This window comes from Tarenaya hassleriana, unplaced genomic scaffold (assembly GCF_000463585.1).
Source record: "Tarenaya hassleriana unplaced genomic scaffold, ASM46358v1 Cleome3, whole genome shotgun sequence".
In the NCBI taxonomy this organism is placed as follows: domain Eukaryota; kingdom Viridiplantae; phylum Streptophyta; class Magnoliopsida; order Brassicales; family Cleomaceae; genus Tarenaya; species Tarenaya hassleriana.
The window spans coordinates 6109926-6136798 of record NW_010966177.1 but is presented as its reverse complement, the minus strand read 5'-3'; the positions used below and the strand labels follow the sequence as shown (position 1 = coordinate 6136798).

The window sequence follows — 26873 nt, the reverse complement described above, 5'->3', positions numbered from 1 at the left end:
GGAATTGCAGGAGGCACTGGCGTCATGCCTGGAGGTAATATAGTTACTACAGAACAGATGTTCTATTTACCATCTCAAGATGCGAAAACTGTTGGACTACTTTATGGTTAAAGAAATATATTATGAAAGTTGTATATCTGCAGATCTTCACTTTGAGCTCGACAAGGAAGGAAAAAAAGGGCAAAGCAGAAGATACATGTGAAAGCTTCAACTATGAGGTACAATCTTCCAGAATATTAGATGGAAAAACTATTGGACTCATACAGAGAAAACATGAAAACAGAAGGAAATGTGGGGAAGGATAAGATCGTACAGCAAAAGACGGCAAACCCTGTGGCTTTGCTACTGTCCTCGGCCATGATGCTGAGACACCTTCAGTTCCCTTCATTCGCTGATCGGTTGGAAACTGCAGTGAAGCGAGTGATCTCGGAAGGGAAGTATCGGACTAAAGATCTTGGTGGAGATTGCACCACGCAAGAGGTGGTTGACGCTGTCATTGCAAATTTGGACTGACTGACTGGAAATCCAGGTTCATGTTACAGGGTCTATACATTCTTTTGATGAAAAATCAAATTGGGTTTTGCCAATCAAACATCTTCGAAATAAGTATTGTTGCACGATTGTTGGGTTCATTTCAGAATTTCCATCTTAGCTCCTCAAGAAGAGGGGATTTAGATGTTCCTCGAGTCTTTTTTTCATTTCTATACAGTAAATTTGGGAAAGTTACCATGATATATTACCTAATATTTGAATTTCATTACCATGTTTCTATTTCAATCGTTTAGAATAACTGCATTGTCTTCTTCACAAAGCTTTGCTATTTTGTTTGGGGAACCAACTTCAAGTAAGCAAAACTAAGCTCACTCATGGAATCTACTCCAATTTTGTGGAAGGGGTGTGTTTAGGAATGTTGATAAATAGTGTTGGGGCATAAGCAGATTCGGGAAAATTTGTGATTTTTTTTTATTGCCAAGCAGAAAGAACGGCTTCAGTTGCATATACATTGATTCTCAATACATTAAAATGCATCCAGAGAGACAACGTTTTGGTTTCGACAGGAATCGATAAGTCACATTACCAGAGAAGATAAAGACAGAGGACCGCCAGCTGAAGAACAGACAGGAACGAGAAACTCCAGTTCGAGTTGAACGTTGAGGCATAGTTTCTCGAAGGAGACGCTGATTTATCAGACATGAACAAACCCGGTTACGGTTAATTATCGTAGCTGTTGCATAATCGAACAAGTCTACAGAATAAACCTGGACAAGAATCTGGCGAGAGGGTCGCGAAGATGGTTTGGTTGGAGAAACCGGCGTAGACGCAGGAACGAGGCCCGCAAGAACTGGTGGACGAGTTGCCGCCGATGAGCAAACCCTCTGGCCCTTGGCATTGCATGGAAGGGCAAGTCTGCCAGTTCGCAGGCTTGAGCTGAGAGGGCTCGCAACTTAAGCTGGCCAACAGAACAGAGGAGAACAGAGGAAATGGCATTAAGATAATAGACATCTGACTTCAGGATTGTTACCGAATAAACTTACGTCCAGTTGTTTGAAGCGTCACATGAGCATTTGACGCAGTTGTTGGCCGTGAAGGCGTAAGAGCCATTCGCCACAAGCATCGGAGCGTCCAGTGAATCGTTCCTCACAGAAGAGCTACAGGCTAAGAAGGATAAAGTTCGAAGCTTTATGTCAAAACATGAATGGATGAAGATGGTCCAAAGCCGGAACCGACCCTTGTCAGGAAACCGGAAAAAGATCCAAACTTTATGAGAAAGAAGATAAAAGTTCGAAACTTTAGACAGAACATGAATGAATAAGGATTGTCCAAAATCCGAACCGACCCTTGTCGGGAGACCGGAAAAAGATCCAAACTTTACAAGAAAGAAGATAAAAGTTCGAAACTTCATTCAGAACATGAATGAATATGGATTAACCAAAATCGGAACAGGCCCTTGTCGGGAAATCCGAAAAAGATCCAAACTTTACAAGAAAGAAGATTGTTTTGTTCCTCCAAACCCTAAAATCATTTTGCTTTTCACCCAGACAATTTTAGTTGAAATTGACAGAGTAAACCGCAATTCAACCACACTCCTTAGGCTCTAATTCTTTGCATGTTCAAACCCATTTGGATAAATTGATTATCTATTTTTTTTCCCGTTTCTGGGTAATGAGTATTACCTTTGAGAGGGACATCGAAGGCATAATCAGCAAGAAGCTCGCTGTCGCCGGAGATTCCGTTAAGCCTCAACAGCGTCGCGTTGTCCGTACCGAACTGTGCGGCGATGTCGGAGACGGAGCTTCCAGATTTCACCACGTGGGCATAATGAACAACATCCTCTCCATCCACTTTGTCGCAGCTACATGGCAATGGAATCCACAGTCTCTGACCCTTTTCGATGATGTTGTAGTTCTTGATCCTGTTCACTTCCCCGATCCTCTCGTACCGAACCAGCCCTCCGAACACGACGGACGAGATCACGTACAAGGTGTCGCCGTCCTTGACGGTGTACGTCGGGACGCGGTTCGAGATTCCGGTGCCGTTGGAGCAGGAACATGGGACGGGGATTCGGATCGTCTGATTCGCGCTCCATGGCTGGTCACGTGGGGTGGAGAGAGGGAGGTTGTTGGCGGCCAAGATCGACCGGAGATTCTTGACGGAGAAGAGGGTTTGGAGGTCGCCGAGAGTGGTCGCGTTCTGCTGCGCGAACCCCACGAGAGCGCGACACATGGCGAGTCCTCCGCCGCCGCCGCATTTGAAGTTTCCGGTCATTTCGGCGGCGGAGAGGGAGAGGAGAAGAAGGGAAAGCGCAAATCGGAGAAATCCCATGTCTTTTAGTGGGAACGAAACAAAGAAGAAGATTTGAGACAATGTCTGTGGTTTCACAATGTAATAAATGTTTCGTGTCTGAAAAGTCCTCAAAGACCAAAACCACTTGTCATCAGTCAGGTACACACTGGTACATAGTACATATACACACATATATATATATGGTCCATATATATATTATATATATTATTAATAGTCGGATTATTAATGATCAAAAAAACTGTGCGTTCCTATCAACTATCTCCATAGTGTTGAATATATCATTTACCGTGTGAATAATCGAGTTATGGATTTAATAGCCGCGCCATATGAAAACAAACAAACAATAACTGTATTTATGACGTCGGAATGACGTAAGACGACCTCACACTTGCCTCACGTCACAAACAATGATCTTTAGTCTTGGGGGGCTCAGATTTGAGTTAGCTCGTGAGGGGTTTCTTTCTCGGACCGTTTGAAACGGCATTCAGGGCTGAAATTGAATTTCATTTATCAGTACAACTTTAATAACCACCAAAAAAAAAAATATTATTATTGTAAGTTAGGGGTTTCTTTCTTTGGACCGACGACTCTCTTGGTCTTGGTCTTGGTCTTGACCCCTATGGAACAAACGGACAGCTTCAGGGGAGAATTTCACGTCATAAAATAAAACGCGAGCAGCATCTTTCTTACAAATCAGAGAAACTGTGTTCCGTCAGAAACTTGACCCAAAATTTGCTGTCCGGAAAATGCGATATTGTATTGAACGAAGACAGAATTTTGAGCACAAGAGGTATGAGGCTGTGAGCTTTTATTTGCCTATCTGAGGACCCCAAGAAAAAACACACCACAAAATCCAAAACTTACGACGAGATTCTTACGTTCAGACCTCCTCCAGTCTAGCGAGAATGGACTCCGCAAAACTCTGTTGCCTGCAAAACACACCGAACGAACGGTCAGCCCGTCATCGTCCGCTGGCTGATTTGGACCCCGAAAATCGGCATACTATCCTATGATATTGGTCTATTGATTCATCATATACATGCTCTCTCCAGTTCCCATTCTAAGTTATTGAAGACATAAGTTTGAACTTGGAGACACGGCTCTAGATTCCATCTCACCAAGAAAAGGACAGCAACAACAGGAAGAAAACATTGGCCAACTTACTTGCGTTCTCTGTGCTTGGGGCTTGGTCGGGAATACTTCAAGTATCCGTCCCAAGGGACCATTCTGAGACCTGCCCGGACAGATATCATGTTTCTCACCCTGTCAGATGAAAAATAAGGTTAACAACTGCCATGTGAATCAACCTACTCCCCTGGAGCAAGAAATTGTTCTACCAAGGAAGATATTTCTTTTCTTTTTTTTTCCGATGAATGCCCTAGAAATTTGACGTCTTACCTCTCTGCAAACTCAATCGGCGTTTCTCCAGGCCTTATAGTTTGGGGTTCCAAATACCACACATCACACACGACGGCCCACGATGACATGAGTTGCAGCAAGTGCATAGTGAACGACTGTCTGCAAAGAGCATGTAACATCTCATGTTATACCTTTGTTTCACTTAGACAAAAGAAATGGCCTAAACTACTTTTGTTTTCTTCAAAACCACCAGTGAAGAGATGACTTGTCTAAACCTCCACTATATGTCAAAAAAAGAAACACATTGTCAAATAATTTTTTTAACCTATAGATCAAATACTTCTTCATCCTTCACAGAAAAAAAAATCAAAGTACGAGCCCAAATATCTTACTTCCGGCTGTTCCAGAAGGCATCAACAAATATCTTGTTGTATTTGATTGCAATTGGACAAACAGTGCATCCCAGTTCAAAAGCGCCCTGATCATCATCATGAAGACTGAGTCAAAAAACTAATTTTTGGTAGAACATGACTTGTATCAAGGTTAGGTCCGGATTACCTTTTTGAACATCACAGTATAATGATTATTTACACATGTCCCTTCAGGAAAGATGAGAAGAGGATTGTTATCAACCCCTTGAACATGCTCCCTTAACCTGAAATATGATATTTGTGTTCCCGTGATCAATATGAGGAGAGTTTGTATTGATGCTTTAGTAATCATAAGAACTTTACATACTTTCTTGCTACGATTTCACGATCCTTCGCCTCTGAACGATTGAACCAGATACATCCGACACTCTCTAGTATGGTGCTTTGCAGCAGCCCTTCATATAAAAGCAACAGAAGTCAAACTGGTCTTAAAACAAAACACAAAGCAATGATTTCACTCGTCAAAATTATCAACAAGCTATTACAAACTGATCAAGCATCTTGCAATGACACTCATCATCCATAAATTAAAGATAGTATAAAATACCAATATTGCACTTCTAACAGATATATCGCAACAATAAGACTTACCAACCCAACCAGGATGCTTCTGCATTATAACAGCAAATGCAGTCATCTGCTCTAAGATGATGAAATCGATCATTGAAGTATGGTTGGCAACATACACCTACACCAAATAATAACATATATTATTGATTGATAAATACATTTTAAGGATATATGAACTTTCATAAACTTCAAAGAGAGTAGGAAAACGGGCGAAAGATGAGAAAGTTTAAAAAGAACAGAGACCTGCCCAGGCCGGATGCTGGGTCGTGGGCCATGATACTTGACAACTCCTGTCCACGAGGCAACAAAGAAGCTGCACATCATCTCCACCAAGCACCTCTAATAGTACAGGAAGCAACAGTAAGAAATTCATCAGTAAGAGATCTTCACTTTGAGCTCGACAAGGAAGGAAAAAAAGGGCAAAGCAGAAGATACATGTGAAAGCTTCAACTATGAGGTACAATCTTCCAGAATATTAGATGGAAAAACTATTGGACTCATACAGAGAAAACATGAAAACAGAAGGCGATAGAACAAAAGGGAACTAATGAGAATCTGAGAAACAAAGAAGAACTCAGAACAAATCACACCTCTATCTTTTTCCTCAACTTGTCCTGACCTTTCAGCAGAGAATGCACGGGAATAAACGATGAAAGAAATATCATCCATCCGAAAGCCAACACTAAGCACCTGCAGATCTCAACAAAGAACAGCATGAGATGGATATAAATTTGAAGAAACCATCTCTTGATATGATTGAATAATAAAGACCAATATCAATGGCATTCCTTGAAGAACGAGAGAAACCAACCTCATGGGAAAGAGAATAAAATATCTAACGACGACCCCGCAGCACCACAGCGGAAACAAGTATATATTCCAATTCCAAGGTTCTGGTGGAATCGACTTGAAGCATCGTGTGAACGAGTCCTGCCCATTCATCCCAACATAAGTATCACTAGAATTGAAACTCGACCCAGATGCATATATCAGATCATGCATCAGATGCCGACCGCAATCATGCAATTCCTGACCTCCAATGTCTCACCATCTAAAATTGAACTCACCCTTGTGATGAAATAATCGAATTCTTTCTTGAAGAGTTTGTTACAGAATGTCAAAGGCATCCAAAACAAATCCCAACTACACTAAATTTCATAGGAACATTTCAACAGAGACAGAAAAATTGTTGGGACACTCGAAGTATCTTACATCAACAATGGCACCAGCAGCTTCAGTGAGCGTGGGAGAAATGTCAAGCAAATCACGCCTGCAAACATGACGAAAACAGACAGCTAATCAGCCGATCGAGCCAATCAAATCCGCAGAAACTCTCACAAATTCCCCATCTCAGAAGCCTATTTCAATTCTACGCATGTAAACATATAGAGGGGGGGAAAGAGGGAATACAGGCGGAGCTTGCCGTGAGGCTTGTTAATGGAGGATCCGGAAGGAAGGTAATCCTCGATGTTAGGGCGATCGAGGTCGATCTCAGAGGGCGAAGTGACGAGCTTCCCAGCAGTGCTGGTCATCGTCTCCGGATGCGGTTTCCGATCTCCAGTGGCCGTCGAATGTTCCGGTGAAAACGAAGAAGACGAAGAAGAAGCCCTCTCTCTGTAACAAAAGATGATGTTCTCTCGCGTAATGCCAATATCCTCTCTCTTCACGCAACACAACGCACCTTTTCCCACTCTTCCTCACGCGCGCGTGTCATTCACGGACGACCGCGTGATATATAATTCGATTGAATTTGTTTATTTAAAAAATGTCCAAACAAATTATAACGTACCAAAAATACATCAATCAAGATTACGGTTATGGATATCTACATAGGCCATACCAGATTAATTTTAATTTCATTTGGACAAAAAGGTCATTAAAGAAACAAACAAATTCCATGAATAGTTTGACTGAGTCGTCACGATCTAAATTTCCAAGCCCTTGAAAAGCAGTCATTCGGATCTTGTACTAATTGCAGAAACTTAATTAAACAATTATTATTAATTTATTATTGCATTTAAAAAGATTGAGCCGAGCCCGCTTCAAAATAATAAATACAAACCTTCTGTCTCCTTCAGAGGTTTATGTTCCGCCTCGGCGACAGACGTGGCAAAACTCACGTTGAGTCTCCTCTTTTCCCCCCCCCCATCCAAACAGAAGCAGAGCTACTCATACTCCCCACTCAGCTGTCGACACGTGGCATCATAAGCCACCACAACCCCTCTGCCGCCGCCGGCGGGCCTCTCGTGGCGGCGATCGCTCTCGCCGGAAGTCTACATATGATGGAACTCTATTTACAACATAAAAGGTTTTTTCATTCAGGATTGGATGACTACGTTAAGGAAGGATTTAAACTTCTTATCGAATTGGAATGAGTATTTTTTAAGAGATTTGGTTAAAAAATCGGTGAATTTTGGGGTTCGCCTTGGGGTTCGCCCCCAGGTCAGGTGGTAATGAGCATGGGGAGCACCTATGAGGTGGGGAGTTCGATTCCTCGCCGTCTCACTTACTCTGACCTGCTCGCCTGCCAGCCTGTCATAACGGACTGATTTACCTTCTACGCGTGTGTTGCAGGCTCGTGCGTATGGACTTGGGGTTTGACCCGCAGGCGCCTAAGCCCAACTACGGCCCGAGCGTTAGGCGCGCCTGGTGACCAGGTCCGGCAGACTGAGGTCCATGGGGACTGTTAGGCGCAGGTGATGACCAGTTCGTCTCCGTTTGTAAGGGTAGGTAGTCACGTGTTCTCCAATGTATCAAAAAAAAAATCTGTGAATTTTTGGATTATAAAAAAAAAGTTATGTAGACTAAAAAAATTTCTTTTTTATTAAAAAGTAAAAATAAAAGTTTCTCGTATTAATTTCTACGCAAAATGGTGAGAATTAATGGTCAGACATATATATATGTGGGGTATGCTCTATATATTCACGATATACATTCATGCTTTTTTTTTTATACTCGGATATTTTGGAACAAAGTCATGACTAATTCTTCTCAAATTTGAGGTTCGTGTAATGGATGAGACATGTAGTGATCCGTATAAAAATGTCAATTAAGAAAATACTAAATTAGTTTTTGTAAGAAATACAAACATGAAATCCAATCATTGACTTTTTTTTTTTAAAACTCGTACCTCATTGTTCATGTGATAACCCAAACGGTCCATTCGTTCCAAATCCAATCACGTCTAACGTGAACTTGAGGTCTCGTGTGAACGAAGAAAAAATAAAAAAAATAAACGTTTTTTTCCCTCTTCTTGGATGCCACAGTTTACATCTTATTTTTTTATTAAATAAAAATAAATATTAATTTAATTTTATTGATAGTACATTGTAATATAATGTTATTAATTTATATATATATATATATATATCTTAATATAAAAGATAATGATTTCAATTTAGTTATACAAAATCAAACTAAGATAAATAAATAATATACTCAATTATATATACTTTTTTTAAATAAAATTAAAAAAATTCGACTGTAATTATATATATAATACAAAATAACAGTGAAAATTAAATTCAAATGGATTTTTTAAAATAAATATTTTTCTTAATAAAACAAAATATAAATTGTATTGAATATAAACACCCGATTAATATTTTTAAAATTAAAATATTCAAATTTAAAAAATTTACTTAGGACTAGAAAAATATGCCATTCTAATTCTACCCAAATCTCGCGAATAAATTAATATCATTTTTATTGATCTAGTAATATTTAGTTAGTATATACATGATAAATGAGAGCATCTAATCATAAATAAACCATTTACAAATATTCACTTTGTGGTGACCAAATTTGGCAATTTTCACACTTAAGATTTTTTAAATTATGACTTTTCATGGATATTGTAAATGACAATTAGATTTTAATCATTATGTTGTGCAACTTTTTTTTTCCCGAACTTATGGGATAAAACATAGGAAAACATCGACTGACAAGTAAGCTTATTTTTAAAAATAGGAACACTTTATAATTTGTTGTACATTATAGTTGTGTTCCTAAGAAAAAACACCTAGAAAAAGGGGAAGATCTTTGTCTTAGAACGCAATAAATCACAAATTTTATAGCTTTCTAAAAAAAATTGACCATATTTTATGTTTACATATATAAAATTTCACATTTTGAAAAGCTCAAATTTTTCATGCACTATAAAAGCTTGAGTTTTTTAGTGCTTTTTTAAACATCAGTTTGGTATTTGTCAATTTAAATAATACAAAAATTAACTAAAAACCAGAAATAATGCAATCTAATGTGATAAAATGAGGGTATTTGTTGAAATTCAGAATGGAATGAGAAAAAAAATAACTTAACCCTTTGTGGTGGCAATGTGATATAAGATTTGCTAATATCTCTTAGCACCAAATGCAAATCACTGTGTATTGGAACCATATTATATAATATAGGATATTATATTATTACATAAACCTAGGCCTCTATGTGGCGTTTGGCTTTTCAATTTCAATGGTCACCAAAGCAAGTTCTCAAATGGAATGTAAGGGTTATTTAATTTGTATTGTAGCCATAACAGTTAAAGTTTGACCTATAAAGACATGGGAAAAGGAAAATAACAGAAAAGAAAAGAGGAGAATGAAAAATAACATTAAAAAGGAATGGAGCCCATAAAATATGAGAGAGATATTGAAATGCCCTTTTAACCAATCCACCCGTCATACATATATATGTGTATATGTATATATGCTCGCATCATGGTGGTGATGACGATGACGATGATGATGATGATCTGTCTTAAAGGTAAGAAAATCTCATGAAAGATTTTACTGGTGCCATGTAAAACATCAGAGTCTGTCTGTCCTTAAAATTTTTTTTTTTTTTTGTCTACCATAATGTCAACTCGGAGACATCGGCTCAGTAACCTCAAAGTCCGAAGAAATTAAGCTCTGAGCTCGCTTGCCCGCGTGAGAGAGAATCATGGGTTGTTGTCAATCGTCGATTTTGGGGCCAGATTCAATGGCGGGAGATCAAACCCAGCAGCCGCAGAAAGCGGAAGCCGGCGGCGGAGGCGGAGGAGGAGTCCCACCGTTCTCGGAGTTCTCCTTCGCCGACCTGAAGACGGCGACCAGCAACTTCAGCTCCGACAACATCGTATCAGAGAGCGGAGAGAAAGCCCCCAATCTCGTCTACAAAGGCAGGTTGCAGAACCGCCGTTGGATCGCCGTGAAGAAGTTCACGAAGATGGCTTGGCCTGATCCTAAACAGTTCGCCGTAATACTTCTCTTTCCTGGAAATCCCTTCAAATCGATTGGCTTTTATTTGTGGGTTTTTCATGGAATTCCGAATCGATGGGTGTGTTTCTTTGTTTTCCTTTTTCAGGAGGAGGCATGGCGAGTGGGGAAGTTGAGGCATTCGAGACTGGCGAATTTGATAGGTTATTGCTGTGATGGAGACGAAAGGCTTCTTGTTGCTGAGTTCATGCCAAATGATACCCTTGCTAAGCATTTGTTCCACTGTATGGGTTTGCCCCTTTCTTCTTTCTTCTTGTTTAAAGAGAAAGTTTAGGTTATTGAAAGATATGCAGAACCATAAAATATGCTGGATCTTCTCCCATATATTTTGCTGGATCTTCTGCCATGCTTGGTGAATGTCTAGGAGAAGTTTCTGCTTGCATTTCTCGTTTCTGCCACAAGGGTTTGCTATATATAGTTCAAAGAGAAAGTTTAGGTCATTGAAAGAAATGCAGAACCGAAATATATGGAATGTATTTGCTTCGAATTCCATGAACCATAACAGTATTTGCTCATCGGTATTGTTCTATCGCTACCATCTCGTACCATTTCTTCGTGTCCCCGTAGTTCTTCCTCGAGTGAGATTTGGCCATTTTCTTGTTTTGCCATCTGCAGGGGAAAATCAAACCATTGAATGGGCAATGCGTTTACGAGTAGCTTATTATATAGCCGAAGCTCTGGATTATTGTAGCAGTGAGGGCCATCCATTGTACCATGATTTAAATGCTTACAGGGTTCTCTTTGATGAGGTGTTTTTCATTCTTCTATCAGAAATTTTTCATGATTAAGTCATGAATGTGACGATTTCTGATTTAGGGTGTTAATCTGATTCTTAATGAATATTATACAGGATGGCGATCCTCGTCTATCATGTTTTGGCTTGATGAAGAACAGCAGAGATGGTAAAAGTTATAGCACAAATCTTGCGTATACACCTCCCGAGTATCTAAGGAACGGTAATCATTTCACGGTTCTCTTAACTTATCGGTTATGATGTCATGTTATGTTTCTATGATTTACATGCAATGTATAACTCAGTGTTTTGTTTCGACACTCTCCACCTTGCAAGAACGATTTTTCCCCGTTGGATTTATTCATTATCCATGACCTTGTGTTGTAGGAAGAGTGACCCATGAAAGTGTTATGTTCAGCTTCGGCACTGTCCTTCTCGATTTGCTCAGCGGAAAGCACATCCCTCCAAGTCATGTAAGCTCCTTGATAAGAAAGATTGCCGATGCTTTGTACGGTTTCGTATATCTCGAAAGAGGCATATGGAAATTTGTGTAATAAAAGTCGATAGTTACGGGAAGTAATCAGCTGATATCTTCTGGTTATAGGCTCTTGATATGATTCGTGGCAAAAACATTATTCTGTTGATGGATTCGCACCTCGAGGGAAAGTTCTCCACAGAAGAAGCTACGGCTGTCGTTGAACTCGCATCTCGGTGTTTGCAGTATGAGCCTAGAGAGAGGCCCAATACGATGGATCTCGTCGCAACACTTGCGCCATTGGAAACTAAATCCGATGTAAGGAACTCGTGTCTTTCTGTTCAAGTTTTGGATTCAATCTTTGTAACAGAACCTCCGGTTTCAGGTTCCGTCTCATGTAATCCTTGGAATCGCGAAACATGAGGATGCGCCTCCTACCCCACAACGTCGGCTCTCACCGTTGGGCGAGGCTTGTTCGAGAATGGATCTCACGGCAATTCATCAAATCTTGGTCATGACACATTACAGGGATGACGAAGGAACAAACGAGGTATGAAACTTGTGAGTTTTTCAAGAACTAACCCGTTAAGAGTCTAATCTCGGGTCTGCATGATCCTTTTTTTCCAGTTGTCTTTCCAAGAATGGACACAACAAATGAAAGATATGCTGGAAGCTCGGAAACGAGGCGATTATGCCTTCCGGGACAAAGATTTCAAGACTGCCACCGACTGCTACTCTCAGGTATGACATTATGAACAATCTCATTTCTTATTTTCGAGTAGGAAACCCCATACTCTAAATATCTACAATGTTATTAGCCATTTGAAACATTATTAATAAGATGGAACTGGTCTCGTTTCAGTTTATAGAAGTAGGAACAATGGTATCGCCGACTGTTTTTGCGAGGCGGAGTCTATGCTATCTGTTGAGCGATCAACCGGACGCAGCCCTAAGGGATGCGATGCAGGCGCAGTGCGTGTATCCCGACTGGCCCACGGCCTTCTATATGCAGTCTGTGGCTTTAGCTAAGCTAAACATGCACAATGATGCAGCCAATATGTTGAACGAAGCCACTCTGCTCGAAGAGAAGCGGCAGCGTGGCGGGAAAGGATCGTAGTGTTTTTTTTACGAGGTTTTTCTTCGGAAATGTCTGTAAAATCTGATGAGAGGGGAGAGAGAGAGAGAGAGAGATGGCTTTTGTTGTTGTTGATTGGGATTGTAACACAAGGGGATGATGATGAAAGATGTTTGTTGTATCCAATTCAAAAATGTTCAATTCTTTGATCTCTTTGGTTGCCATTGTTGGTGTCTGGTAACAGATTTATCTTTTTTGAGGTATCGGGTAGTAAAAAAGACGCTTTTTTCAGACATGATGGAAGGAGAATGAGACAGCAACAAACTGAACATCTTCCATGTCCGAGGGAGAAAGAATCTGCAGTACACTAAGCTCTATAATTCCATCATTCCAACAAGAAGGGACTTGACAAAAAGAAAAACAAAACCCGGATTGTATAACACCGTTTGCAAAGAGTTGCCTTTGTTTTCGGATTCAATCTCTCTGTATCTTCAGACAAGATCCGAGACTCGAGGAGCAGTGGTTGCGCATGGATTTTGGGAGTTGAATATATGCACGAGTGGTGGCTGTAGAATCTGTTCCATGGAGACAGGCCAAGCTGGATTCCACCATTAATATGAGCTGTTGGGTTGGTTGGAGAGTGACAATGCAGAAACATCACCGGTTAATTATCTAATTGCTAAACGCATCTCTGCTTCTTGATTGCAGAGGTTGAGATTCTTCTTGTCTCTCTGGGATGAGTTGTATATATATGCATTGGCCTAGGAGGAGATGAAGGCAAGAAGAACGTCTTATCTCTCTCTCTCTCTGTCTCTGAGTCTTTTCTAAAAAAAATGGCAGCTGCTTTCCACGTTCGTTCTAACAGCTTCCCCTCGAGGCCACACCCTCAAGCTGTTCATGTGGATGAGCAGTTGATCAGATTGAGATCCTCTGAATCCGCCTCGACGACTTCTTCCTCTTGTATTGGACAAAGACTTTGCGACCTTCAGGATTTGTACGATTCCCTCGAGAAGCTCCTTCGCTTACCCGTCACCGAGCAAACCATTGACAAGAAAGCCGTGGACAAGCTCCTTGATGGATCTCTCAGGGTATTGGATTTCTGTAACATTACAAAGGATGCTCTGTCTCAGACAAAAGAGTGTCTCAACGAGATCCAATCAATCCTACGGAGAAAACGCGGAGATCTTTCGAGCGAGGTTAAGAAATACTTGGCCTCACGAAGATCCCTCAAGAAGTCATTCCAGAAAGTCCTCAAGAGTTTGAAGGCCACAGATGGCGACGAGTCTCTACCTGTGTTTGGAGAAGCAGAAGCTCTGACAATTTCCGCGTTCCGTTCTCTGTTTTCCTTCATGTCTGAATCGACAACTCCTTCTGGCAAATGGTCGCTGGTCTCGAAGCTGAGGAACCATAAAAGAGTTTCCTGTGAAGCACAAACTGCAAATGAGTTTTCAGAGCTCGATTCTGCATTTCAGTCCTTCGCCGAGAACAAGTCTGAAAATCCGTTGAAAATGGAGGACGTGAAGAGGCTGGAGAGCTGCGTCCAAGATCTGGGAGAGGGGATCGAGTCTCTCTTCAAATCTTTGATGAAATACAGAGTCTCTCTTCTTAACACCTTTGGCCACTGAGCCTGTAGAGATTGTACCAAAGAAAGCATCATACTTGTAAATGAGTACATACAAACAACGAATACAAGAAAATTTTCTATATAAACTATTTTCCTGGAATTTTCGATTCATTTCCCATCAAAGAACAAAACCTGACGAGAAACAAGAACGCAAGCTCACATTCAACAAACAGTTGAACTGAGAATCTGTAACTGCAACCGCCTGGTGAATCTCAAATTTTACCGTCCCATCTTCACAGTGAAAAACGTTTTTACGTTGAAGGAAACGTCAACCGCATGAATCCACTCACCGCGTCGAGATTCCCACACGTTTTCTGCAATAAACAATCCGAAGCATGCGCCTTTGGCGGGGAACAGTCCAGAGTTCACATGCCATTATCGGCGGATATGGATCTTGTCGGAAACTCCATTGTTAAGAAAAAGGCTGTTCTATATGTTTCTTGATTTTGTGAAGATGGTTGCACGAATACTGGGCATGTCTAAAATGTATAATCTAACAAAATACATGAAGAAGGATTCATGCGGCCGACCCCAAATGAACTTGGGAATGAGGCGATGTCGTCGTTGTTGTAACAAAGTACACGAGTATTCTCGTTTCTTTTAACCCAAGAAACCGTGAAAAACCATGGCACTGCAGATTTACTTCCTCTGTTTTCGAGTTACTCCTCCTGGTCTGATCGTGGAATCACGTGTAATGGATCTGAAGGATTTAAAAAAAAATTCCATATTCACCGATTTTGTATCTGATAAACTTTGAATCTTTCAATGCATATGTATAGATCTGCAAGTTTGTATAGGTCTGCGAGTTTATCATTTTCATGGACCATAAATGTTCATGAAGCCTGTAAAATATTCAGAAACCAGACATCCAACGATTGACACACGAGGGGCCTTGCAATAACGAAAACTTGTCCCGCCATGGACGACGTGGAGTTTCCTTCTTTACCGGCTTCTATCTCAAGATCTGTGAGGCTACAGACAAGATCTGAGACAATGGATATTAAAGTTCAGCTGTTGCACCAGAAACTCCGGTTTCACCTTCTCCAAGGGGACAAAGCCAAGCTGGATTGTGCAATAATAAGATGGAGGAGAAGCTCGTGCGGTTGCACATTTTTTATATAAGATAATACAAGATCGCCATGTTAGGTATGGTGAGAGAATCTGAATCATATCTCCTTGGAGGGGACATAGCGGAAACATCGTTGATCATGATTCCAGTTGGAACCACGTTTTCTGCTCCAAACCATTGATGGGTCTATACATATATATACACACATGCATTGGCCTGAAAGGAAATGAAGGCAGAATCATCTTAGCTCTTCAAACCCTTTTCTCGGTCTTCAAACGCAAACGAAAGAAAAAAAATGGCATCTGCTTTCCACGTTCGTTCTAACAGCTTCCCCTCGAGGCAACACCCTCAAGCTGTTCATGTCGATGAGCAGTTGTGCCGGTTGAGATCTTCTGAAACTGCTTCTACATCATCTTCTTCCTCTTGTATCGGACAAAGACTTTGGGATCTTCAAGATTTGCACGATTCCCTCGAGAAGCTCCTTCGCTTACCCGTCACCCAGCAGACCCTTGACAAGAAAGCGGTCGAGAAGCTTCTTGATGGATCCCTCAGGATCTTGGATCTCTGCTACATGACAAAGGATGCTTTGTCTCAGACCAAAGAATGTCTCAACGAGATCCAATCGATCCTACGGAGAAAACGCGGAGATCTTTCAAGCGAGGTTAAGAAATACTTGGCCTCAAGAAGATCCCTCAAGAAGTCATTCCAGAAAGTCCTCAAGAGTTTGAAGGCCACTAATGGCGACGAGTCTCTACCTGTGTTTGGAGAAGCAGAAGCTCTGACGATTTCCGCGTTCCGTTCCCTGATTTCCTTCGTGTCTGCATCGACAACTCCTTCTGGCAAATGGTCGCTGGTCTCGAAGCTGATTAACCACAAAAGAGTTGCATGTGAAGCACAAACTGCAAACGAGTTTTCAGAGCTCGATTCTGCATTTCAGTCCTTCGCCGAGAACAAGTCTGAAAATCCGTTGAAAATGGAGGATGTGAAGAGGCTGGAGAGCTGCGTCCAAGATGTGGGAGAGGGGATCGAGTCTCTCTTCAAATCCCTGATGAAATACAGAGTCTCTCTTCTTAACACCTTTGGCCACTAAGCCTGTAGAGATTGTACCAAAGAAAGCATCATACTTGTAAATGAGTACACATACAAACAACGAATACAAGAAAATTTTCCATATAACTCAGTTCTTGTCTTCCTTTCTAATTTCGATGCTTTTCCAATCAAAGAACAAGATCAACTTCTGAAAAATTCTGATACAATGGTGGTGAGATCAGAAAATACACAATGGTGACAATTTTTTTTATAGCAATTCTCACGGTTTAACCAGGTGGTAAAACAGTACAAAGATGCAGTAAAACTCTAAAGATTTCATACTGATGCTTATAATGTGATGTCAGTACACGTTATCTGCAATAATAACTCCAAAGCGTGTCCTAAGTCACCTTCTTCCCCGGCTTCTATCACAGCGCAGGAGGCAAACAAGTTGCAGAGCCCTCGTGCACATACATGATTGTTGCATTTTATATTCATCACCTCTCTGTATCATGTATGTATATATATGTACGTATGTATCATTTGAGGGAGGTGCAGACAAAGGGAATCTCACCCTCATGATTCCAGATACAGAGCTGTGTGATCAGCAATGTCGATGCAGTGTCTCCCTCCGCAAGCTCATTTCTCCCTTAAACAAAAGAAAACGATTCTTCCATTGGCACATGAATCATTTGAATCATATCATAGAATAATCAAAACCCACACGAGCATACATTATATATATCTGAACCCACATGCATGCACATGCACAAGCTTAAACATATTATCTTCATCGCATGATAATGTGTTAATGAGAGTGTGGCCGGAGGGGGGACATTCCACAGACAATCGCTGATCATGAATTCAATTATCGTCCCATTCCCAAGGATGAGACTCCTTCTATATCTTCCTCCGCTGCTGAATTATCTATATATATATATTGAACTGAAACGCCATGAAAGCAAAGCAGATTGAGAAAGAGCAAAAACACGCATCTTCCCTCTCTTCTGAAAACAAATACAGAGACAAAATCTCTGGCTCAGGAGAAGAACAAGGAATCCATGGAAACAGATTCTTGATGGTTCTCTCAGGCTCTTGGAGGGGTCTGCAACATCGCCAAGGACGCTTTGTCTCGGACTAGAGAGGGTCTGAATTAATGAGATCCAATCGATTCTGGGAAGAAAGAGAGGAGATTCAACGAGCGACGTGAAGAAATACTTAGCCTCGAGAAAGTCCCCAAGGAAGTCACCGGAGAAAGCGATGAATAGGGTTTGAAGGCCACTGAGAATCAAAGCAGCAACGATGAAGCTTTGGCTGTAAAAATCAGTTTTGAACTGAAAAAAAAAAGATAATGGCATATAAATAACTATAAACTTTTATAAAATTCTCGAATAAATAACGAAACTATAAAACTTCTAAATAAATACCTAAATTTTTTAAAATTTCTATATAAATACTAAAACTTTTAAAAATTTGTTAAATAAAATAATATTTATTGACGGCGTTAAACGATCGAGTCATCAATTTTCGTCAGATTCTATTAAAGTTAAACCACGTTAGTTAATCGATTTTAGTTTTTATTTGGTAAATTTTTAAAAATCTGGATATTTATATAAAATTTTTGAAAAATTCAGATATTTATTTAAGAATTTTGTAGTTTAGATATTTGTTTGGGAATTTTATAAAAATTCATGTATTTATATATGATTACAAAAAAAAGAAACAATGGATTCGTATATTAAAAAGAGGGAATTAGAAAATTAATATATGAACTTGTCAAAATTTTCAAAATAAAACTTTAATTTTAATTTTTGCCTTTTAAAATATAAATTTTGAAATTCATACTTAAATAAACTTAAATTTTATAAACCATATCAAATTTAATCTTTTGTGTCAATTTTAGATTTGTCACGTAGATGACATGAAAATATTTTGTCAAAGTCAAAATCATCACGTCATCATTCGATTTACCACCTTAGCGTTTAAGGTTAAATTTGATATGATTTATAAAATTTAGGTTTATTTAAACATAAATTTTAAAAATTAGGTTTTATAAGTCAAAAATTAAAATTGAGATTTTATTTTGAAAATTTCAACAAATTCAAGTATTAATATTCTAATTTTTCAAAAAATAAAAAGTAAAAAATAAAAACAAGAATTAATTAATTGTCTTTTTTAAACCGTGACGTTTACAATTTGTCACCAAAAATTTTAGAACCATTGCTCTTTTTTTTCCGTAAAATTTTGATTTATTTACAATCTGATATTAGAACAAATTTAACACTGCAAACTTTGTTCTGTAAATATACAACCAAATTATTACAAAACAAAAAAATCAAACAAATAAAATTAAAATGGGGAAGCGCAACAAGTCTGTAAAATCCACGTGTTTGCATGCATGGCTCTTCGCACCCCGAGCCTGTCTATTTGTTTCCACACGCCTCTCTCTCTGACCCTTCGCATCTCTCCACACGCCTCTCTCTCTGACCCTTCGCATCTCTCTCTCCCCCCTCCCCAATGGCCGACGGAAACCCTAACCAGATCCCCATCTACGGCGGCGGCGGCCACAACGCAGCGGCACTCCTCCGGCAGCTCCGGTCCCACGGCCCGACCTCGGCGCAGTTATTCGGTTTCCTCGCATTCTTCATCTCCGGCGGGATCCTCCTCTTCCTCACCGGCGTCACTGTCACCGCCTCCGTCCTCGGTTTCATCGCTTTTCTACCATTGATCATCATCTCAAGCCCGGTCTGGTAATATTTCATGATTCACCCCACGTATTATGCATGCATGCAAAACAATGGTCTAATTTGATTTCGTTAGGGTTTGTTTTCCTATATTTTCTTCTTTGTATTTAAGATAATTTGTTGATAAATACATAGTAAATTTCATTTACGAGACACGATCGGATGATATTTCAATAAATCTGAATCCTTGATTCACATTGTACATGTGAATTGAATAAATAATGCATTACAGTTTGGATCATTGAACTTTGAACATCTTTTATCAAAAAAAAAAAACTTTGAACATCTTTAACAAAAAAAAACTTTGAACATATGGATTGAATGAATTGAATCTGTGATATTTTTAAAAAAATTGTTCAAAAACTCGAAACCACACATACATAAAATCTTGCAACACAAAAAAAAAAATACAAATTAACGCATGAAATTTCACAGGGTCCCCGTGGTGGTCCTCGTGGGCGGGTTCTTGACCGTGGCGGGATCGATCGTGGGGACAGCTGCGGTCGTGTCGTGGACGTACAGGTATCTACGTGGCATGCACCCGGTCGGGTCGGACCAGGTAGATTATGCCCGGACTCGGATCTATGATACGGCGGCTCACGTCAAAGACTATGCAAGAGAGTACGGTGGTTACCTCCAAAGCAGGGTCAAGGATGCGGCTCCTGGTGCCTGAACCGGACCGGTCTGGTTCTGGTTTTGGACGGTTCAGGAAAAGGTCGGTTTGCCCCCTTTTTTTACTTAATTTTGTGGTTTAGCTTTTTTTTTGGTTATATGTATCATGAGATTATAATTTGAACTTTGAAGATTTTGGTGCATGTGTTTGTATTTAAATGTCACTTGTGACTAGGAGTTTTTTTTAGCGTTTTCCATTTAATTAAATTCTTTAATTCCAATACCCTTTAATTAACAAAGTTGTCATGAGTTTTTTTTTTGTTTCTTAGCAATGGCAAAGAGTAAAAAAATAAACAAAATGTAATTTAGGACATATCTTTGTAAAACTTTTTTTAAAATGCCTAAACTATTCTTTCATATCAACTAAAAAAAAAATCCCAAGCGTGGGAGGGGCTCGGGGAGGCCCTCCAACGTTTTATTACCGGTCATATTCTATCTTTACCTCCAACGTTTTATTTTTATTTTTCAATTTATCCATTTTCGGTATATATATTTCTCTTCGTCTCTCATTTTCTTCCATTGTAATAGAAAATATTAGTTTTCTTGTTGCTCGTTTTTTCCCCCTTCTTACGTGATCATTCACTACTGTCCAAGAACCAACTGAACATAAAAACAAATCAGAATCTGAAAAAAAAAATGCATTCGTATATTCAAGAGCAAGAAAAAAAATGAAAAGATTCTTTAGGTACTTAACCGATGGATGAACCACCCTTCAAAGATAACATCGGATCTTCACGAGCGGCTTAACCATGATTGAGAGGCAAGCCAGCTCTTACGCATTGTCCTGCAATCATGAAATGAGACATTGTTTAATAGCCACTCGTGTGACTGAACCGTGATTGCTATGCAGAAAGCAGACACGATCCGATACAATTCAGTATCGTCTCCTCTTCTTTCGGGAAACGACATTGCACGTTGCATTATTCTGATCACGAACACGTCTTTGTTTCTTGGGTTTGGAGGATGAGATTCCTTTTGTCTCCCACCTTGATCGTGTATATATAGATATCGAGCAGAAGGGCGATGAAGGCAAGAACATCTCAGCACTCAAACGCATTTTCTCTACCTCGAAACCAAACCAGAAGAAAAACAGCAAAAAAGATGGCAGCAACCTTCCACGTTCGTTCCAACAGCTTTCCCACAAGGCAACACCCTCAAGCTGCTCATGTGGAAGAGCAGTTGTGCCGGTTGAGATCCTCTGAAGCCACCTCCACATCTTCTTCCTCTTCTATTGGACAAAGACTAACCGACCTCCAGGATTTGCACGATTCCCTCGAGAAGCTCCTTCGCTTACCCTTCACCCAGCAAACCCTTGACAAGAAAGCCGTCGAGAAGCTTCTTGATGGATCTCTCAACATATTGGATTTCTGTAACATTACAAAGGATGCTCTGTCTCAGACAAAAGAGTGTCTCAACGAGATCCAATCAATCCTACGGAGAAAACGCGGAGATCTTTCGAGCGAAGTTAAGAAATACTTGGCCTCACGAAGATCCCTCAAGAAGTCATTCCAGAAAGTACTCAAGAGTTTGAAGGCCACCAATGGCGACGAATCTCTGACTGTGTTTGGAGAAGCTGAAGGTCTGACAATTTCTCTGTTTGATTCTCTGTTTTCCTTCGTGTCTGAATCAACAACACCTTCTGGCAAATGGTCGCTGGTCTCGAAGCTGATGAACCATAAAAGAGTTGCATGTGAAGCACAAACTGCAAACGAGTTTGCAAAGGTTGATTCTGCATTTCAGTCCTTCGCCGAGAACAAGTCTGAAAATCCGTTGAAAATGGAGGATGTGAAGAGGCTGGAGAGCTGCGTCCAAGATCTGGAAGAGGGGATCGAGTCTCTCTTCAAATCTTTGATGAAATACAGAGTCTCTCTTCTTAACACATTTGGCCACTAAGCCTGTAGAGTTCGTGTATAAGAAAGCATCATACTTGTAAATGAGTACATAGAAACAATGAATACAAGGAATTTAGCATATAACTATTTGTTACTGTTCCTTTGTAATTTTGATCCTTTTCCAATCAAAGAACAAGATCAACTAAGAAACAAACTTCTGAAAAATGTTCTGATGCAATACTGGCTTAAATTGTTTTAGCAGTTCTCACAGTTTAACCAGGTGGTTTAACAGTAAAGGATGCAGTAAAATTCTAAGATTTCATACCGATGATTATAATATTTTTCAGCACACGTTATCTGCAATGATAGCTCCAAAGCGTGTCCTAGTGGTCCGGGAAAACAAAGTCAGGAAACCTTACAAGTCTTCCGTAGGTGTGGTTTCACATGCCATAACCGTTGGATGTGGATCTTGTCTGAATGCGCGCGTGAATTTCCATAGGCTTAGCAACTTGTCGATGAGGCTGGAAACTGGACAGCTTGCTAACTTCTTACATCAAACTGGATTTTGACATAACCTACGCATTTCGTAACAGATTTCATTCAGATTCAGTACCTCTCGAGGAAGAAAAATACTGAAAATGGTGACAACACATTTATAGATCAGACATAATCATCATGATATGGATGTTAAATGTTTCAGGGAAGTTAGAATGTAACCAAACGCACGAGTGCCTATTAGTATAAAACAATGAAAACGTTATTGGCCATACTTCAATATAGAGTCACCTTCTTCCTCGGTTTCTATCACAGCACAGAAGGCAGACAATTTGCAGAGCACTCGTGCATATACACGTTCTTATTCATGAATGTTGCATATTCTATTTATCACCTTTCTGTATCATATATATAAATCATTTGAGGAGGAAGGTGTAGATAAAAGGAATCTCACCCTCATTATGATTCCAGAGACAGAGCGTGTGATCAGCAATGTCGATGCAGTGTCTCCCTCCACAAGCTCATTGCCCCTTAAACAAAAGAAAAGGATTCTTCTATGGGCACATTAGTCATTTGAATCATATCATAAAATAATCAAAATCCACACGAGCACCATCTTGTCAGCTTGTCAATGCCTTGAGTAGACAATGATGACGGAACTATTTGTTCATATATTATATCTGAACACATATGCATGCACATGCACAAGTTTAACCATATCATCCTTATCACATGATAATGAGAGTGTGGGCGGAGGGGGGACACTCCACAGACATCGCTGATCATGAATTCAATTATTGCCAGAGGGATGAGACACTTCACACATTCCTCTGCATCTGATTTATATATATACATTGACCTGAAACAAGATGAAAGCAAAGCAGATTGACAAAAAGCAAATACCCACGTCTTCCCTCTCTTCTGAAATCAAATACAGAGACAAAACAATGGCAGCTACTCACCATGTCCGTTCTAACAGCTTTCCCTCGAGGCCACACCCTCAATCAGCTCTTGTAGAGGATCATTTGATCAGATTGAGATCCTCTGAAGCAGCCTCTACATCTTCTTCCTTTTCCATCTGCCAGAGACTAAACGGCCTTCAAGATTTGTACGCTTCCATTTACGATATGCTTCAGCTACCCTTCACCCAACAATCTCTGGCTCAGGAGAAGAACAAGGAATCAATCGAACAGATTCTTGATGGTTCTCTCAGGCTCTTGGAGGTCTGCAACATCGCCAAGGACGCTTTGTCTCAGACTAAAGAGGGTCTGAATGAAATCCAATCGATATTGAGAAGAAAGAGAGGAGATTTAACAAGCGAGGTGAGGAAATACTTAGCCTCGAGAAAGTCCCTAAGAAAGTCACTGGAGAAAGTGATGAAGGGTTTGAAGGCCACTGAGAATCAAAGCAGCAAAGATGGAGCTTTGGCTGTGTTGGAAGAAGCTGAAGCTGTCACTGTCTCTGCTTTCGATACTCTTCTGCGGTTCATCTCCAGCTCCAAGTCCGGAAAATGGTCATTGGTTTCAAGGCTGATGAAGCAGAGAAGAGTTTCATCATGTGAAGGAGAGGCCATTGAAGCAAATGAATTTGAACAAGTGGATAAAGCATTCACCATGTTTGTCGAGAAAAAGTCGAAGCAGTCCTTGAAAGTGGAGGATGTTCAAAGCTTAGAGATGAGCATTCAAGATCTTGAAGAGGGACTTGAGACACTCTTTAAATCCATGATTAGAGTTAGAGCCTCTGTACTAAATATGTGATCCTGTAAAAATCAGTTTTGAAATGAAAAAAAAATAAAAATCAAAGTTTCTCATATTGCTTGTTGCTCATTTTTTTTCCTTCTAGCATGATCATTCGCTACTGTCCAAGAACCAACTGAACGTAAAAGAATCATTACACAAATCAGAATCTGGAAAAAACATGCATTCGTCTATTCAAGAACAAGAAAAAATGACAAAGGCTGGTTTCATCTTTCCTTAACTTTAGTTTAACAGTTAACTATATTATAATGCAGATTGCAGATGATATGAATACTTACTGTAATAAAATGATAATTCAGAAAATTAAATACGAGACGGGAGGGAGGGAGACATGAGGAATCTCACCCTCTTGGACTTAGCATCAGAAGCGTGATTATCAGAGAATGTCTATGCATTGTCTCCCTCCTCCAACCTCCACAACTCATTTCCCCATAAACTAATGAAAAGATTCTTTAGTGACTTTACCGATGAATCCTCCAAAGATAACATCAGATCTTCTCGGGCGGCTTAACCATGATTGAGAGGCAAGCTTAGCCAGCTCTTATGCATTGTCCTGCAACCATGAAATGAGACATTGTTTAATAGCCACTCGTGTAACTGAACCGTGATTGCTATGCAGAAAGCAGACATGATCCGATATAATTCAGTACCGTCTCCTTTTCTTTCGGGAAAAATGACATTGCACGTTGCATTATTCTGATCATTAACACGTCTTTGTTTCTTGGGTTTGGAGGATGAGATTCCTTTTGTCTCCCACCTTGATCGTGTATATATAGATATCGAGCAGAAAGGCGATGAAGGCAAAAACATCTCAGCACTCAAACGCATTTTCTCTATTTCAATACCAAACCAGAAGAAAAACAGCAAAAAAGATGGCAGCAACCTTCCACATTCGTTCGAACAGCTTTCCCTCAAGGCAACACCCTCAAGCTGCTCATGTGGAAGAGCAGTTGTGCCGGTTGAGATCTTCTGAAGCCACCTCTACATCTTCTTCCTCTTCTATTGGACAAAGACTAACCGACCTCCAGGATTTGCACGATTCCCTCGAGAAGCTCCTTCGCTTACCCTTCACCCAGCAAACCCTTGACAAGAAAGCCGTCGAGAAGCTTCTTGATGGATCTCTCAGGATCTTGGACCTCTGCAACATGACAAAGGATGCTTTGTCTCAGACAAAAGAGTGTCTCAACGAGATCCAATCAATTCTACGGAGAAAACGTGGAGATCTTTCGAGCGAAGTTAAGAAATACTTGGCCTCACGAAGATCCCTCAAGAAGTCATTCCAGAAAGTACTCAAGAGTTTGGAGGCCACCAATGGCGACGAATCTCTGACTGTGTTTGGAGAAGCTGAAGGTCTGACAATTTCTCTGTTTGATTCTCTGTTTTCCTTCGTGTCTGAATCAACAACACCTTCTGGCAAATGGTCGCTGGTCTCGAAGCTGATGAACCATAAAAGAGTTGCATGTGAAGCACAAACTGCAAACGAGTTTGCAAAGGTTGATTCTGCATTTCAGTCCTTCACCGAGAACAAGTCTGAAAATACGTTGAAAATGGAGGATGTGAAGAGGCTGGAGAGCTGCGTCCAAGATCTGGAAGAGGGGATCGAGTCTCTCTTCAAATCTTTGATGAAATACAGAGTCTCTCTTCTTAACACATTTGGCCACTAAGCCTGTAGAGTTCGTGTATAAGAAAGCATCATACTTGTAAATGAGTACATAGAAACAATGAATACAAGGAATTTAGCATATAACTATTTGTTACTGTTCCTTTGTAATTTTGATCCTTTTCCAATCAAAGAACAAGATTAACTAAGAAACATACTTCTGAAAAATGTTCTGATGCAATACTGGCTTAAATTGTTTTAGCAGTTCTCACAGTTTAACCAGGTGGTTTAACAGTAAAGGATGCAGTAAAATTCTAAGATTTCATACCGATGATTATAATATTTTTCAGCACACGTTATCTGCAATGATAGCTCCAAAGCGTGTCCTAGTGGTCCGGGAAAACAAAGTCAGGAAACCTTACAAGTCTTCCGTAGGTGTGGTTTCACATGCCATAACAGTTGGATGTGGATCTTGTCTGAATGCGCGTGTGAATGTCCATTGGCTTAGAAACTTGTCGATGAGGCTGGAAACTGGACAGCTTGCTAAATTCTTACATCAAACTGGATTTTGACATAACCTACGCATTTCGTAACAGATTTCATTCAGATTCAGTACCTCTGGAGGATGAAAAATCCTGAAAATGGTGACAACACATGTATAGATCTGTCATAATCATCATGATATGGATGTTAAATGTTTCAGGGAAGTTAGAATGTAACCAAACGCACGAGTGCCTATTAGTATAAAATAATGAAAACGTTATTGGCCGTACTTCAATATAGGGTCACCTTCTTCCTCGGCTTCTATGACAGCACAGAAGGCAAACAAGTTGCAGAGCACTCGTGCATATACACGTTCTTATTCATGATTGTTGCATATTATATTCATCACCTTTCTGTATCATATATATATATATATATATATATATATATATTATTTGAGGAGGGAGATGTAGACAAAAGGAATCTCACCCTCATTATGATTCCAGAGACAGAGCATGTGATCAGCAATGTCGATGCAGTGTCTCCCTCCACAAGCTCATTGCCCCTTAAACAAAAGAAAAGGATTCTTCTATGGGCACATGAGTCATTTGAATCATATCATAAAATAATCAACCCACACGAGCATCATCTTGTCAGCTTGTCAATGCCTCAAGTAGACAATGATGATGGAACTACGTGTTCATATATTATATCTGAACACACATGCATGCACATGCACAAGCTTAACTACATTATCATTATCACATAATCACAAGTTAATGAGAGTGTGGCAGGAGGGGGACATTGCACAGACATTGCTGATCATCAATTCAATTATCACCTCTTTGCCAGAGGATGAGACTCCTCA

The 26873-nt window shown here is 40.0% G+C and overlaps 10 protein-coding genes across 11 annotated transcripts in view; 8 read left to right on the top strand and 2 right to left on the bottom strand.

Moving 5' to 3' along the window:
• LOC104819681 (isocitrate dehydrogenase [NAD] regulatory subunit 1, mitochondrial-like) overlaps positions 1–771 on the top strand; it is a 2937-nt gene extending 2166 nt beyond the window's left edge. For both annotated transcript variants that reach the window (XM_010549844.1, XM_010549843.1), the window contains exons 4-5: positions 11–59; positions 267–771. In XM_010549844.1, coding sequence (XP_010548146.1) covers positions 11–59; positions 267–513 — 296 coding nt within the window. In that variant the 3' untranslated portion in view covers positions 514–771. The remainder of the gene's footprint in view (positions 1–10; positions 60–266) is intronic.
• Positions 772–939: 168 nt separating this feature from the next.
• LOC104819682 (lysM domain-containing GPI-anchored protein 2) lies at positions 940–2907 on the bottom strand. Its single transcript, XM_010549846.2, has 4 exons — positions 2175–2907; positions 1536–1656; positions 1260–1450; positions 940–1178 (listed from the first exon to the last, which is right to left on the bottom strand). The coding sequence occupies exons 1-4, from the start codon at positions 2821–2823 to the stop codon at positions 1075–1077; spliced, it is 1065 nt and encodes a 354-aa protein (XP_010548148.1). The 5' UTR covers positions 2824–2907; the 3' UTR covers positions 940–1074.
• A 535-nt stretch (positions 2908–3442) lies between these two features.
• On the bottom strand, positions 3443–6795 carry LOC104819684 (glycerol-3-phosphate acyltransferase 3-like). Its single transcript, XM_010549847.1, has 12 exons — positions 6576–6795; positions 6378–6435; positions 5977–6095; positions 5756–5855; positions 5409–5504; positions 5187–5283; positions 4903–4990; positions 4723–4819; positions 4557–4642; positions 4204–4323; positions 3970–4068; positions 3443–3734 (listed from the first exon to the last, which is right to left on the bottom strand). The coding sequence occupies exons 1-12, from the start codon at positions 6695–6697 to the stop codon at positions 3686–3688; spliced, it is 1131 nt and encodes a 376-aa protein (XP_010548149.1). The 5' UTR covers positions 6698–6795; the 3' UTR covers positions 3443–3685.
• Positions 6796–9952: 3157 nt separating this feature from the next.
• LOC104819680 (probable serine/threonine-protein kinase At4g35230) lies at positions 9953–12922 on the top strand. The gene is made up of 9 exons (XM_010549842.2): positions 9953–10397; positions 10506–10641; positions 11033–11166; positions 11268–11373; positions 11538–11623; positions 11755–11943; positions 12011–12175; positions 12253–12366; positions 12488–12922. The coding sequence occupies exons 1-9, from the start codon at positions 10104–10106 to the stop codon at positions 12740–12742; spliced, it is 1479 nt and encodes a 492-aa protein (XP_010548144.1). The 5' UTR covers positions 9953–10103; the 3' UTR covers positions 12743–12922.
• A 578-nt stretch (positions 12923–13500) lies between these two features.
• On the top strand, positions 13501–14368 carry LOC104819678. The gene has a single exon (XM_010549841.2). It carries the CDS (start codon positions 13534–13536, stop codon positions 14323–14325), a length of 792 nt encoding a protein of 263 aa, XP_010548143.1. The 5' UTR covers positions 13501–13533; the 3' UTR covers positions 14326–14368.
• Positions 14369–15413: 1045 nt separating this feature from the next.
• LOC104819677 lies at positions 15414–16484 on the top strand. Its single transcript, XM_010549840.1, has one exon. It carries the CDS (start codon positions 15689–15691, stop codon positions 16481–16483), a length of 795 nt encoding a protein of 264 aa, XP_010548142.1. The 5' UTR covers positions 15414–15688; the 3' UTR covers position 16484.
• Positions 16485–18907: 2423 nt separating this feature from the next.
• LOC104819676 (oleosin 1-like) lies at positions 18908–20033 on the top strand. The gene is made up of 2 exons (XM_010549839.2): positions 18908–19172; positions 19602–20033. Exons 1-2 carry the CDS (start codon positions 18940–18942, stop codon positions 19837–19839), a joined length of 471 nt encoding a protein of 156 aa, XP_010548141.1. The 5' UTR covers positions 18908–18939; the 3' UTR covers positions 19840–20033.
• Positions 20034–20367: 334 nt separating this feature from the next.
• Positions 20368–21733, top strand: LOC104819667. The gene has a single exon (XM_010549830.1). The coding sequence runs from the start codon at positions 20862–20864 to the stop codon at positions 21729–21731; it is 870 nt and encodes a 289-aa protein (XP_010548132.1). The 5' UTR covers positions 20368–20861; the 3' UTR covers positions 21732–21733.
• A 1364-nt stretch (positions 21734–23097) lies between these two features.
• LOC104819668 lies at positions 23098–23924 on the top strand. Its single transcript, XM_010549831.1, has one exon. It carries the CDS (start codon positions 23113–23115, stop codon positions 23920–23922), a length of 810 nt encoding a protein of 269 aa, XP_010548133.1. The 5' UTR covers positions 23098–23112; the 3' UTR covers positions 23923–23924.
• Positions 23925–24573: 649 nt separating this feature from the next.
• Positions 24574–25588, top strand: LOC104819669. Its single transcript, XM_010549832.1, has one exon. The coding sequence runs from the start codon at positions 24717–24719 to the stop codon at positions 25584–25586; it is 870 nt and encodes a 289-aa protein (XP_010548134.1). The 5' UTR covers positions 24574–24716; the 3' UTR covers positions 25587–25588.
• The last annotated feature ends 1285 nt before the right edge of the window (positions 25589–26873 follow it).

Coding starts and splice junctions, on each gene's coding strand:
- LOC104819682 (XM_010549846.2), bottom strand. CDS start 2,823: ATGGGATTTCTCCGATTTGCGCTTTCCCTTCTTCTCCTCTCCCTCTCC. Junction 1,657..2,174: donor CTTCGATGTCCCTCTCAAAG/GTAATACTCATT, acceptor TATCCTTCTTAG/CCTGTAGCTCTTCTGTGAGG. Junction 1,179..1,259: donor CTCGCCAGATTCTTGTCCAG/GTTTATTCTGTA, acceptor CTGATAAATCAG/CGTCTCCTTCGAGAAACTAT.
- LOC104819684 (XM_010549847.1), bottom strand. CDS start 6,697: ATGACCAGCACTGCTGGGAAGCTCGTCACTTCGCCCTCTGAGATCGAC. Junction 6,436..6,575: donor CCTCACGGCAAGCTCCGCCT/GTATTCCCTCTT, acceptor TCATGTTTGCAG/GCGTGATTTGCTTGACATTT. Junction 5,505..5,755: donor AGTTGAGGAAAAAGATAGAG/GTGTGATTTGTT, acceptor CTGTACTATTAG/AGGTGCTTGGTGGAGATGAT.
- LOC104819680 (XM_010549842.2), top strand. CDS start 10,104: ATGGGTTGTTGTCAATCGTCGATTTTGGGGCCAGATTCAATGGCGGGA. Junction 10,398..10,505: donor CTGATCCTAAACAGTTCGCC/GTAATACTTCTC, acceptor TTCCTTTTTCAG/GAGGAGGCATGGCGAGTGGG. Junction 11,374..11,537: donor TCCCGAGTATCTAAGGAACG/GTAATCATTTCA, acceptor CTTGTGTTGTAG/GAAGAGTGACCCATGAAAGT.
- LOC104819678 (XM_010549841.2), top strand. CDS start 13,534: ATGGCAGCTGCTTTCCACGTTCGTTCTAACAGCTTCCCCTCGAGGCCA.
- LOC104819677 (XM_010549840.1), top strand. CDS start 15,689: ATGGCATCTGCTTTCCACGTTCGTTCTAACAGCTTCCCCTCGAGGCAA.
- LOC104819676 (XM_010549839.2), top strand. CDS start 18,940: ATGGCCGACGGAAACCCTAACCAGATCCCCATCTACGGCGGCGGCGGC. Junction 19,173..19,601: donor ATCATCTCAAGCCCGGTCTG/GTAATATTTCAT, acceptor GAAATTTCACAG/GGTCCCCGTGGTGGTCCTCG.
- LOC104819667 (XM_010549830.1), top strand. CDS start 20,862: ATGAAGGCAAGAACATCTCAGCACTCAAACGCATTTTCTCTACCTCGA.
- LOC104819668 (XM_010549831.1), top strand. CDS start 23,113: ATGGCAGCTACTCACCATGTCCGTTCTAACAGCTTTCCCTCGAGGCCA.
- LOC104819669 (XM_010549832.1), top strand. CDS start 24,717: ATGAAGGCAAAAACATCTCAGCACTCAAACGCATTTTCTCTATTTCAA.